Here is a 12,089-nt window from a genome sequence, read left to right on the forward strand (position 1 = left end):
GAGGAGAGAGGGAGGAGGAGGAGGAGGAGAGAGGGGAGAGAGAGAGAGAGAGAGAGGTGGAGGGGAGTAACAGAGAGGGAAATAAATGCCAGAGTGGAGATCCAACTTCCTCCACCAGCTGTTGACTCTCACGACAGTCTGAAGTGTGTGTGTGTGTGTCTGTGTGAAATTAAAGGATAAGTTCACCCAAGAATAAAACATTCAGTCATCATCATCATCTCTTCACCTCCACGCTGATGGAAAGTCGAGGTTTTTTTTATAGTCTGCAAAACATTTTCTGGAGCTTCGAGGCGAAACAGCACCGCAGCGATCTCCTCAACAGCTGCAGTACATGGAGACTTGTTTTAAAAGTTTTTTTTATTAAATAAACAACTGAGAAAGGAATAAAAAATGGGTTCAGACAGTTTATCTGGCGTTATTCAAGTCTACGGAAGCCCAGAGAGCACAAACTGATTCGAAAAAGTCTTTATTTACATCCTTGACACTCGGTGGAGCTTCTGCGCCCACTTCAGACGTGCTAACGCTTTTAGCAAAGCAGCTTCAATTGAGTTTTTGGTGTAAATAACGTCTTATGGACAACTTGGATGTTTTAAACGTGAATAAAAAAACAAAACACAAATGGCTAAAAAGTCTCCAGAATAACTAACCAAACAGAAACTGATTTAAAAAGATGTTATTCACATCACACGAGGCGCCGTCATGCTCACGCATCAAGTCAAACACAAGGAAGCGTCATCTAAGGTGAGTTAAAAGAAGAAGGCAGAGCAGAAACTGGAACAACAAATACACTTTTTCTATTGAATTTGGCATCTTTTGGCTTCCATAGTCACGGATTACACCACTCCTGCCGTGTGGAAACATTTTAATTACCTTTTTTTCTCATCGTGACTGAATTTTCTTTCTTTTTTTGTGAACTAATCATTCAACACTTCCTGTTCCAATGAAGAAAATTATTATTTTAACAAAATATCAGGTTTAACACTTTTGTTTCTCAGCACCTATAACTCATTGAATTTTTGTGACGGATCTCTTAAATTTCGACATGATGTTCCCTTCAAACTACTCGAACCATCATCACACAATCCATTAATTAATGTCAAATACACAGTGTGCATTTAAAGAAGATTATTTAACTTCACATTAAGTCTGAGGTCCATCCAGGAAGTTGCTCTCATCACGCGACTGGGGCTTTTTTTTTCCAATGTTTGACGTCATTAGCAAACTTCCTGATTAGCACAAAGATTAAATTATATCTTTTTAAATTCTAATGAAAGTGAAGAATTGCCTGAGCGTCAGTGTGTCGGCTGTAACATCTGCTTACTCATTCACACAGTTGTGCAATTCCGCATGCAAGGTCAAGAGGGAAGTGGTCATGTAGGAAAAAAAATGTATCACATGACAGTCGTCCCATTTAAGTAGGATACAAATATTTGCACAATTGCACAAAATGTGCCTTTAATTAAAAAACATTTTACAGTCCTGTTTTGCTCTGCTGTGTTTTTAATACAGGCCCATTGCAGATCATCATGTCAATAGAGGGAGAGTGTATAATGTCTCCCTCTGGTGATCTAACGTGGGAACTCACAGTTTGGAATCCACTCAGTACGAGGAAGATTAGGAGTGAGAGTTTGTAGGTCGGATCCATCTTCAGTCCTGCAGACCAGTCTTCACTTTGAGACACGTCACGTTACTACACGACGAGACCCTCTGAGATCTTTTCCCGGCCTGGACAAGTTGTCCAACATTTCAACAGTGTATCCTGTGGCAGGTGTGTCTTGTGTCTGCTGTGAGTCTGCAGATAAGCCTGGTTGGAATTAGTCAGGTGTCCAGAAACACAACTCCTCATGATTCCTACTGCTGCTCTGTGTCTGACGGATGTGTGGCAACAGTTTGTTAATACATTAGTCTTAATGCCTCACAGGTCCACAGCATGTCAGGAGTGACCGGGTCAGAATTTCTTGGAAGATTCTCTGTTTCTGAATGTTTTTTTCTTTGGTGGTTTTAATGACAACAATCTGCCATCGAGTTCTGTTAGATTTGAAGAGAGGAAGCCATCTACGGTGGCCCTGAAGGTCAAAACACAATGATATTTCAGGAAACGCGACAACATTACTCAACTTAACACAACCTTACACAACACTACATAAAGAAAGCACCACACCCCGTGAGAAAACACCGCCTCAGTGTGTTTCTGTTCCTGTACACTGTACATATTTGAAATGAAAAGGCTCGTGTGTTTTGCGGTACATTATTCATACCAGCTCGTCTTCATCTGCGACCAGCCTGATCGTCAGTGTTGCTGTGTTGCTTGTAGCTCCTGCATCCAGCCTCCAGCACCACTCCTGCTGTAATGATAACCAGTGGTGGTTCTAGACCAGTTTTAATAGGGGGGCCAGGCTGGGGCCGGCTTTTTTGTTAGGGGGCACATACAACCTGGAAAAAAATATAAATCCCTCATTCAGACAAAACAGTGTTTATAATTTCAGCAATTTTGATTGGGTAGCTAACTGCTGAGACACTTTATTTCTGCCTTTCCCTTCAAAACAAAATCATTGCAAGAAATCTGTCATTGTATTATTGATGCAGACTCCCTGTCGGGGGGGCCACAGGGGGGTCCAGACTCAGAGTTACGGGGGCACTGGCCCCTGTTGGCCCCCCCCTAGAACCGCCCCTGATGATAACTCGTGTTTGTGTTTGATAGGGGTGTACCAAAATATCGATACTACAATATATCGCGATATTTCGTCTTGAGGTACGTTATCGATTCACTGGGGCCAAATATCGATATTCAATAATATTTAAGTTGCGGTCAGTGTGTGTGTTAAGAAGAGACACTGTGCAGGATACACTTTGTTTTACTTGGCTGTCATTCATGTGGAACTGATTGACAATGTTTTGTAATTCCTGTGAAATGGATTCAGTGCAGTCAATAAATTCTGCATTTCTTCAGTGACACAGATATCGTGATGTATCATGGATGAAATTTCTTGCAATATATCAATTATCACAGAATCGCTGTATCGTGATATTATCGTTATCGTGGGCAAAATATCGTGATACTATCGTATCGCGAGGTACCTGGTGATGCCCAGCCCAAGTGTTTGACTGTTGTCTTCCTGTGAATCTGTTCCTGACCGTCACCCCTCATCAACAGACCTGCTGGCCTCCGTCTCTGCATTTTCTGTCCCTTGTTTTACAGTCTATAATGTCACAATCAGATGTTGTGCTTCAGAGATCTCGCTGAAGGCTAATACGTCTTGCGTAACACGTTGATCTATGTGACACTTCAACACTGGTGGTCAGCTGTTAGAGGCTGATAAGGCAAACTTGATGAAGATGCATGTTGATTGCGGACGGATTTTTTTTTTTTTTCAAACTGTAGCAACAGTTTCCAGGAAATTTAATAAATTAGATATGCGCGATATCTGGTTTCTCAGTAGGACACACCTTAACGAGCAGTGTGCACACTGATCACAGATCTGTTCCCTCCGGACCTTTACACTGCTTTGACTGGTGAGTTATATCTAAATGTTTTGGGATTTGCATGAATGTAGTCATTGTGAAGACATAATTCATATCTTATTTTTTAAGATCGATACATTGATTGTTTTTTTTTCTGGTTTTAAGTTCAGAGACTGCACCGGCCATGTTGTTGGCAGAGGCAGAATGTTTGTTTCTGGGTTTCATCTTGTTCGTATCAGGTACGAATGATTGTTTCTTCTTTTTTATACACCGACACATTGTTGACAGGACACTCTGTGGTCTGTAGGCGTGATATTGTCGCTGAATTCCATTCTGTTGATTTCATACATGAAGCTCGCCTCACTCATCTCGTGGTGTACGACTCATGCTAATGTTTACCATGAATGTCTTTAGTATTTAGTCATAAAGCAAATTACTGGAATAATAGAAGTTTTGAACACATCCTGGTTCAGATGAAACGTTCAATGATTATAAAAGCACTCATTTTGAAACTAAAAGGAACGAAGTGACGTCTCCGCCCAATTTTATTTCACATTTTCATTTAATATAATGAGGAAATGTTAATTATGCAAATATGTCGATACAGTGATACTGAATGGTCTTTATTCCGGAAATTGAATATAAAGTGGAACATTTCATGCAAAGTTTTTCAAGAATGTTTTCTCAATATGAATAAATTGGATAACTTCAGCAAACCTTGTGTTTATATTATATTACTACACAAATTAAAGTTCCTATTTGTAAGAAAAGTAGATGCTTCGAGATGTTGACCTACAATCCGGATGCGTCAGTATTTGACAATCTGGGAATGAGACTCTAAAATCTACTTTTCTTACAAATAGTGTCAGGCGGGGGGTTAAAGGGAAGACTATGGAAAGGGGAAGGTGGACCCAAATGCAGTTACACGAGAGGCAAGGATATGGGGAAACAAAAAGCGAGCTTTATTTTAAAGCTGAAGACAAAAAAACAGAAGCAGACAAAACGGGGGAAAGAGGCAAAGTAACAACTAAAAAGCAAGACAAAGTACAAAGAAAAAGGCAAAGTTCAAATCAAACATGGAAAGCTCAAAACCAAAACCAAAACCAAAACCAAAACGGGACTTGAAGAACATGGACGTAGACAGGGGCTGACAAGAACAATGACCAGACAAGGAGTGAGAGGAACACAGAGACTAAATACACAGACACTGATGACAAGACGAGGAACAGGTGAGGTGGACCAACAGGTGAGATAACGAAGGGGAGGAGCACATGAGAACATGAAGGGAACAAAGCAATAGACAGAGGGAGCCAGAGGGAACATAGGAGAAAACATAGAACTTAAAGGACACATGAGGGCATGGAAAAAAACAAGACAAGATACAAAGACACGGAAATCAAATACAAGAAACCACAAGACAAAACCAGACACAAGAACACAACGAACAAGAATCTACAGTCATGACAAATAGCACCTTTAAAATAAACATAGTGTGTTTTTTTATTTCTGGGTTTATTTTGTGTTATACATAAAAGTAATGCAATTAAACTTTCTGTCTCCATAAATAATAAATCAGACAGCTAGCACATTTACATTAAAATTATGTAATAGAATTAGATGGAAAATTCACACATGACTAAAGTACTTAAAGTCAGCAGCCACTTAACATTGGATTTTTTTTTTTTTTTTGTATTAACTGTCAGTGACCAAGCAGTAAGGAACAGAATACAGGAGCAATTTTTTTTTTAAAAAGTGGGTTTTTATTTTACCCAAAAAAACAGCAAAATCAAACAACTTAACTCAAGATGTGGGCCCCTAAAAGAGGTCAACTTAATATAACTACAAATAAACTGGCAAACAATAAGGTGCAACTGAATCAACAGACCTCCCCAAATGAGACACAAAGGGAAGTTAAATACTGGCTCGGGCAAACCAAGTAAACCACCAAGGGGTGAACAAAATGGGCAACACACTAAACTAATAGGAAACACAAATAACTAAACCACTACCAAAGGGCCTGAATATAACTAGAGACCCTGGACTGACACGTCCATGGACATAAACCAGGCAGCAATCACTCTGTTCAGCACAACATAGTCATGAAAACAACTGAGTAATATACATGCGTCATTTCCAGGGGGCGGGCCGACCAGGTGATGTCACAGTGCAACGCTAAAATCTCTGTAGAATCCATTTAACTGTAATCTGTGAACTGATTCTGATGTTTTCTACAATCACGAACATTATGATTTGAAAAGGGATGAACCCGTCCAGATGTTCGCTAATCTAAGTTTCCTCTCGCAGGGGTCGGGGGCCACGCAAACAGAGTCTGTGCTCTGAAAGGTTCATCAGTGGACCTGCCCTGCTCACCTGAACTCCCCACGTCAAGCATCAACTGGTACACTGTACGGTGGGATGGTGCCGACTCCAAGTATTACCGGAATAACTTCTCTGCAGATGGAAATCGCACCACATACAACACATTTGGAGAGGGTAACTTCACTCTAACGATAAATGATCTACAAGAGAATGAAACAAATTTTTACTGCTGTGGAAATACAGACGACACTGCAGTACACTGCTGGAGCCATAGAACTCAGCTCCAGGTTACAGGTACGGTCAGTTTTTAACGCCGCTGTCATTTATTAACGTCAGAATTTCATCTGTATGAATTCTTACTTTTCCTCCTCACCATCTCAGACCTGCAGGTGAAGGTGATTCCCTCCACAGAGGGACACACAGTAACACTGATGTGCAGCAGCAGCTGTCCTCTGACTGAAAACCCTGCAGCCTACATCTGGTACAAGAACAGAGAGTTTCTCTATGAGGACTGGTCTCCCTGGTACCAACAGCTGGTCAGCAGTGAGGAAGCAGTCACATACTCCTGTGCTATCAAAGGCTACGAGGATCTCAGAGCCCCTCAAGTCTCAGTGGGTGAGTGACAACCAGTAACTCCTTATCATGATAAAATACCTTTCTTGTTCATGCTCTGGAGCCTTAAATCATAAACCTGTTTAAGCACTGTGACTTTGTACATTAGCCAAAATAAAGTCTCACATGTACTTTTATCCAGATTCTGTCACATCAACCTGCTTCAATGTGACCTATGCTAAAGGGAGGATGTGTTCTTACGTGCGTGCATCAGTGGATGAGCCCTGCTCCATCACGTATCCAACAGGTGTAGTTTCAACATCCACATACATACAAATGAGATTACCTGTGCCCCCCCCCCCCCCAAAAAAAGTACTCTTCAGTCTCTTAAATTCCTTTAACAGAACAGTTCATTCAAAAATCAAAATCCAGTCTTTATCTCCCCCACGTGTTGACGGAAAAGATGGTAAAGTTTGGTCGTCTACAAAACATTTCAGGAGCTCATCGCAGTGTTCTACTAAACAACTGAAACATGTTTTAAAATTTTAAAAAAGACAAAGAGAATAAAATGGCTCCATGCAGCTTATCCAGTGTTATCCAAGTCTACAGAAACCCCAATAACACAAAATGATTAGAAATAGACAATATTTACACCCTTAACATGTGGTGGCGCTTCTGTTAGCGTAGCATTCAGTTACGTTTTTTGGCTTTAAAAAAGGTGTAAACAACGTTTAATGGTCCTCGGGAGACTTGGATCAAGCCAGACGAGCTCTGTTGTGTTCTTCTTTGGCTTTTTTTTTTTTTATTATTTTAAAATTTATATTTAAATCAAGTGCCCAGATACCTCAGGTGTTTAAGAGAATGCTGCAACAATGTTTTTCTGTAATGCTCCAGAAATGTTTGTGCTCACCCGACTCTCTATCAGCCTGCGGGTGAGTAGATAACGACTCACTTTCATTTTTGGTTGAACTGTTCCTGTAAAGTCATGTTTTCCCAGTAGAGATAGGAAGCTATTTACACTATCTATGATCACGTTGTACTGAATTGTATTTATCATCTCCGAACAGAAGTAAGCATTCAAAGTACTCCATTGGGGAACCGCCGCTCCAGACTGACCTGTACCCCCAGCTGTCCTCTGACCCACAACCAGACCGCCTACAGGTGGTACCTATCCAAACACCTTTACAAATACTCAGAGAGTCGACACTTCACAGTCGCCACGCTCGACGTCTCCTGTGCTGTAAAAGGCCACGAGGATCTGTCCGCTGTTGGATTCTGTGAGTATGAACCAGCTTAATGTCATGAGCCTGAAGGGCTTTGAAACTATATATTTAACAATGTTTGAACAGTCAAAGCTGTCATTGTACGGAGGACCAGAGAAGCAAAACTGATCTAATTGTTTCCTCTTCTGTTTTCTTCTGATGGGGGAAAAACAGGTTCTTTATTTTTTTATTTGTCTCCGGTGGGAAAAACATTTGGGCAGGTTTTTAATTTTTGTGTGTGTGTTAGCTAGCAAGTAATTTCCTTTATTTTCACCTGTGAAAAATGGTGAAAACCAAAATTTGAGAGGACATTTTTTTTTCTTTTTTGTCTAATTGTTGCTATAATTAATTCATTTTGGCCACAAGAGGCTCACATAATGACTGTCTTTAGCTAGATAGTCTTCAATCAGCCTCTCACGCCTTTTTTCACAGATGAAAATAAGTAAATTAGCAATGTTGTCTCGGCAAAACTGAGTTGTTGTCACACTGCAATTTTTGTCTCTTTAAGGTCATGTTGATAACATTCGTATGTAGACAAATCATTTGGGTTTTTTTTTAAATAATACATCTATAGTGCTTGTAGAAAGGTGAAGAATGACAATCTCTTTTCCTTAAAAACTTTATTATGATTGTGAATTAATAATTTCACAAGGTTTGTCGAGTCTAAAATGATTTCTGACATTTTCGTTTCATTTTCTGATTTCTGTTTGTGAGCCAGTAAATATAACACTGTTGGTGTCATGTGGCGTCTGTGGATCGTCAGCTATCAACAGTCTTGGCTGTTGCCAATTGGTGGAATTTTTTGGATGTGTTTTTAATTTCTGATTTCTACAGTATGTGGCCAACATAGTGTTCGCTATTACGTTAACGTTAGCAACAAACTGGCAGCCACTTGAGGGGAAAGATGATTCGAACAACAGAGGCGTTCTGACGTGAATGCAGTGGTGGAGGGAGATGGGGTGCTGAATGTTACTGACACCTTGAAGTAACAAAGAAAGGAGATAAAACTGTTAAAATCAGGCACAGAATTTTTTTTTAAAGCTGCCATAATCCAAGAACAATTAGTCCAACAGTTAGTGTGTCAAATGGCGATGTGAAATCAACGCGACAGTGTGAAAGGGGTCGCTCGATGAACCGACAGAGAATCATCACTTGAATCTTTATGTTGCTTGATGACGATGTTCAGCTATACGGTTCTCAATTTCGCTGTGCAACATTCGGCCTTTTTGTTTTGTATTTCAGGTGGCGATGATAGCAGCTGCGACACAGAGAGCTACGTCAGCAGGAGGATCTGTGCTGTGGAAGGCTCCTCCGTGAACGTTCCCAGTGAATACCTTCCCTACAGGCAACTTGCATGTAAAAGATTGTTCAAAATGAGGAGAAGCGGAGAGGATGATGCTAAGGAGCTGGGAGACGGCGCCGGTCATCTGGAGTATCAAGACAACGTGGACGGCAGCTGCATCCTCAGGATTAAAAAGCTGAGGAAGGATGACTCAGGGGAATACACGTTCAGAAACCCAGAAAAACACAGACGATGGAAATGGTCTGATTATCCTGGAGTGACTTTGGTCGTCACAGGTGAGACTTTCATCACAGTCCGATCAGCTGAGCTGTCAGCTCCCCACTAAACGACTGGAAGCCACGTTTCAAAGATGTGTTTTTAACATTTCCTGACATGTTAAACCGTCTTTCAGGTCTTAAAGTGACGTTCAGTCCTTCTGCAGTGGTGACAGAGGGTCAGAGAGTCACACTGACCTGCAGCACCAGCTGTCCTCTGAACACAAACTACACCTGGACCTTCAGCAGGCGACCTCTGACCCTGCCGGAGAACCAGAACAACAAACACCTGGTTCTGGACCCAATAACAAGTCAGCATGCAGGAAACTACTCCTGTGCTGTGACTAGTGAGAACAGCAACATGTCTCCTGAAGCGACTCTCACTGTTCTAGGTGGGCATTTCCTTTTTCATTGTCACTGGAACGCTTTAAGATCTTCAACTCAGGCATTTTGTGAGGAAATCTCTACAACCTCATGTCTGCTTTTAATGTGTCCAAACACAAACAGAACTCTCACCGTCAATGGCAACGATTAACGCAGTGAGACTGGCGGTCGTGCCGCTGATCCCGACCCCTCTACTCGTCTTCCACCTGTGGACGAGGTAACACACTTGATATCACTCAGTTTTGTAGTTTGTCTCTCTGCACAGGAGATCTTTGAATTCTTTGAACACTTACAAACTGTTTGACGACTGAAATGGTGACAGGTGAGTAAAAAACTAGAAACTTTCTGTGTCTGTGTGTCTCCGTCATGTAAATTATTACATTTCAGGGTGAAAACTTCACGCGTCTGTGTTTCCCTCCGTCCATCATCTTCTCTGTTTATCCGCCCTGCAGATGTACTCGGCCATGAATCCTGCAGCGCGGTCAGAACCAGCAGAAAACCAGAGAGCGGGGAACACACTATGCTGTGTTCAGTGTGTGTATTGACGCGAGGTGTGCAAAAAATCTCCTCATCATCAAGTCGGCGAGAGATGACCCGAGCGCTGCAAAAGCATCTCTCACATCAGAACTATTGTGACACACAGCATGTACAGTATATTTTGTTGTTTTTAGATTTTGCAAGTGAATAATGGATTTTAATTTGTCAAGTGAACAGAAACACGGTAACACTTCATTCTACAGGTCTGGAAATGTCATGGTAAGAAGGTGATAATAACAAGTAATACAACTGAAATTCAAACAATAATCACCTGAAAGTCTTGTGACATGATTTGATTATAATATTAGTTGGAAACTTCCAACTGGTTTCTGTCTAGTTTCACTCAACAGGCCACCAAAATTCAAGTGAGTGGACTTTCCAGCTTGTTTCTACACAAGTCCCTGCAGGTCTGTAAACTGAGGCACATTTTTTAACCAGTTATTTTGACATATTCACCTGTGTGCTTCAATTCACTGACCCGTGGTTCTGCAGAAATGTGGAAATTGGGCTGCAACAACTCATTTTAATCTGAAACAAGTTGGAAATATAAGTGGCATGATCAGCAGAAGTGAAGCAGAACCAGTCCAAAGTTTTTTTAGGAAATGTATAAATAAAATTAGGAGTTATTTACTGGGACAAATAATGATAATAATATTATTTTATGATTTTAAGTCATTTTGGATACATTTTTGACGTAGTAATTATGTGATTTGGGTGTAGTCTTAAAGAGATTCTTCAAATGTGTGTTCAATTAAGTTTGTGTTTTGATGTTGTCATTGTGTTGTGCAGTTTGTCTTTCCTAGAGAGTCCAGAACAATAATGTCACTTAAAGCTAACAAGGAACTTTCTATTTTTTGTTGAATCTGGCGACCCCTGTAGACAGAAATATGATGATTCTGAAACAAAGTGTACTTTTTTGTCCTTCGACACTCCTCTGTTGAAATAGATTTACTTCTGTGACTTATACAACCCAGAACAGGCTCTAAGAAATACTATAATACCGACACAAAAGTAGCTGCACACAATCTTCTGCTGATTGACTCTTTACATTTATCATACAGGGGCTTCAATTTTAAATTGAGAACGTTTCATCACCAGCTAAAAGTTCCTTACAGGCTCGTTGTCATGTTAGAATTGTAATAAAGCTGTACAAATAAAAATGTCTTTTAAATCCAAATAAACATTTATAATAATCTTTATTGAAATCTACAGGTTGTTCAGTGTTGACCTCTTGTCGAGCCGGGTAGACATATTAATCTCATACGTCGAGTAAAGTCACATCCAGCAGAATCCATTAAGACCAAGGTTTCGTAGTGAAAAACAAGTCACGACAGGGATCTTTTATTGTATTGTACTGGGATCTTGTTGTTGTCATTGCTCTGATTGGGAATAAAGGTGCAGACCACTGGAACGAGTCATCTCGTAGGTGCATGTGGTAAATTTGATGCAACAGCCTGCAGCTAGCGAGCTTAGAATAGCATGAAGACTGAAAAAAAAACAGAGGGGGGGAAAAGAGCTCACTTGGCACAGGAAACCTAGCAGGTCGACCAACTGTGTGACAAAAACCAAAGCGTAAAAAACAGCTTTGGGCCTGAGCTGTTGCCCCGGCAACCAGCAGCGGCTGCAGGAAGTCACTGGTTTCGGCCAAGAAGCATCTCAATGTGTGAACCGTTTTGGGGGGGTCCTTACCCAACACATGTCAGAGTTGTAGGCCGTGGCATTTCTGCAGCCGTGCGGTGCTTCTTCATGATGCTGTTATGTCACACATTTACCTCTCTCAACGTAGATGCTGTGATTCTGAAAGTATTTTGATTAGTCTCGTCATCTCGCTTCGACAAATACATCATGACATCAGTATCAAGGCGTTGCTGTGTTACATGAACACACACAGGAGTGTTTGCTGCTTCCTCTTCACGGGTTTGACACCTTTCAACAGCAAACCGTCCGTTAACACACATCGTTGTCACCTTTGCAGCTCTGTGTGGACAAGACGTTTGCGGTACCTAATTATAACAA

General features: G+C 41.0%; 1 protein-coding gene across 1 annotated transcript; it reads left to right on the forward strand.

Annotated features, from left to right (window-relative positions):
- The first annotated feature begins 8,957 nt into the window (after nucleotides 1-8,957).
- Nucleotides 8,958-11,182, forward strand: LOC115578754 (carcinoembryonic antigen-related cell adhesion molecule 21-like). The gene is made up of 4 exons (XM_030411884.1): nucleotides 8,958-9,173; nucleotides 9,290-9,544; nucleotides 9,660-9,753; nucleotides 9,989-11,182. The coding sequence occupies exons 1-4, from the start codon at nucleotides 8,969-8,971 to the stop codon at nucleotides 10,002-10,004; spliced, it is 570 nt and encodes a 189-aa protein (XP_030267744.1). The 5' UTR covers nucleotides 8,958-8,968; the 3' UTR covers nucleotides 10,005-11,182.
- The last annotated feature ends 907 nt before the right edge of the window (nucleotides 11,183-12,089 follow it).

The sequence above is a fragment of the Sparus aurata genome, chromosome 1, assembly GCF_900880675.1.
Source record: "Sparus aurata chromosome 1, fSpaAur1.1, whole genome shotgun sequence".
NCBI lineage: Eukaryota > Metazoa > Chordata > Actinopteri > Spariformes > Sparidae > Sparus > Sparus aurata.

Coding starts and splice junctions, on each gene's coding strand:
- LOC115578754 (XM_030411884.1), top strand. CDS start 8,969: ATGAGGAGAAGCGGAGAGGATGATGCTAAGGAGCTGGGAGACGGCGCC. Junction 9,174..9,289: donor AGTGACTTTGGTCGTCACAG/GTGAGACTTTCA, acceptor ACCGTCTTTCAG/GTCTTAAAGTGACGTTCAGT. Junction 9,545..9,659: donor AGCGACTCTCACTGTTCTAG/GTGGGCATTTCC, acceptor AAACACAAACAG/AACTCTCACCGTCAATGGCA.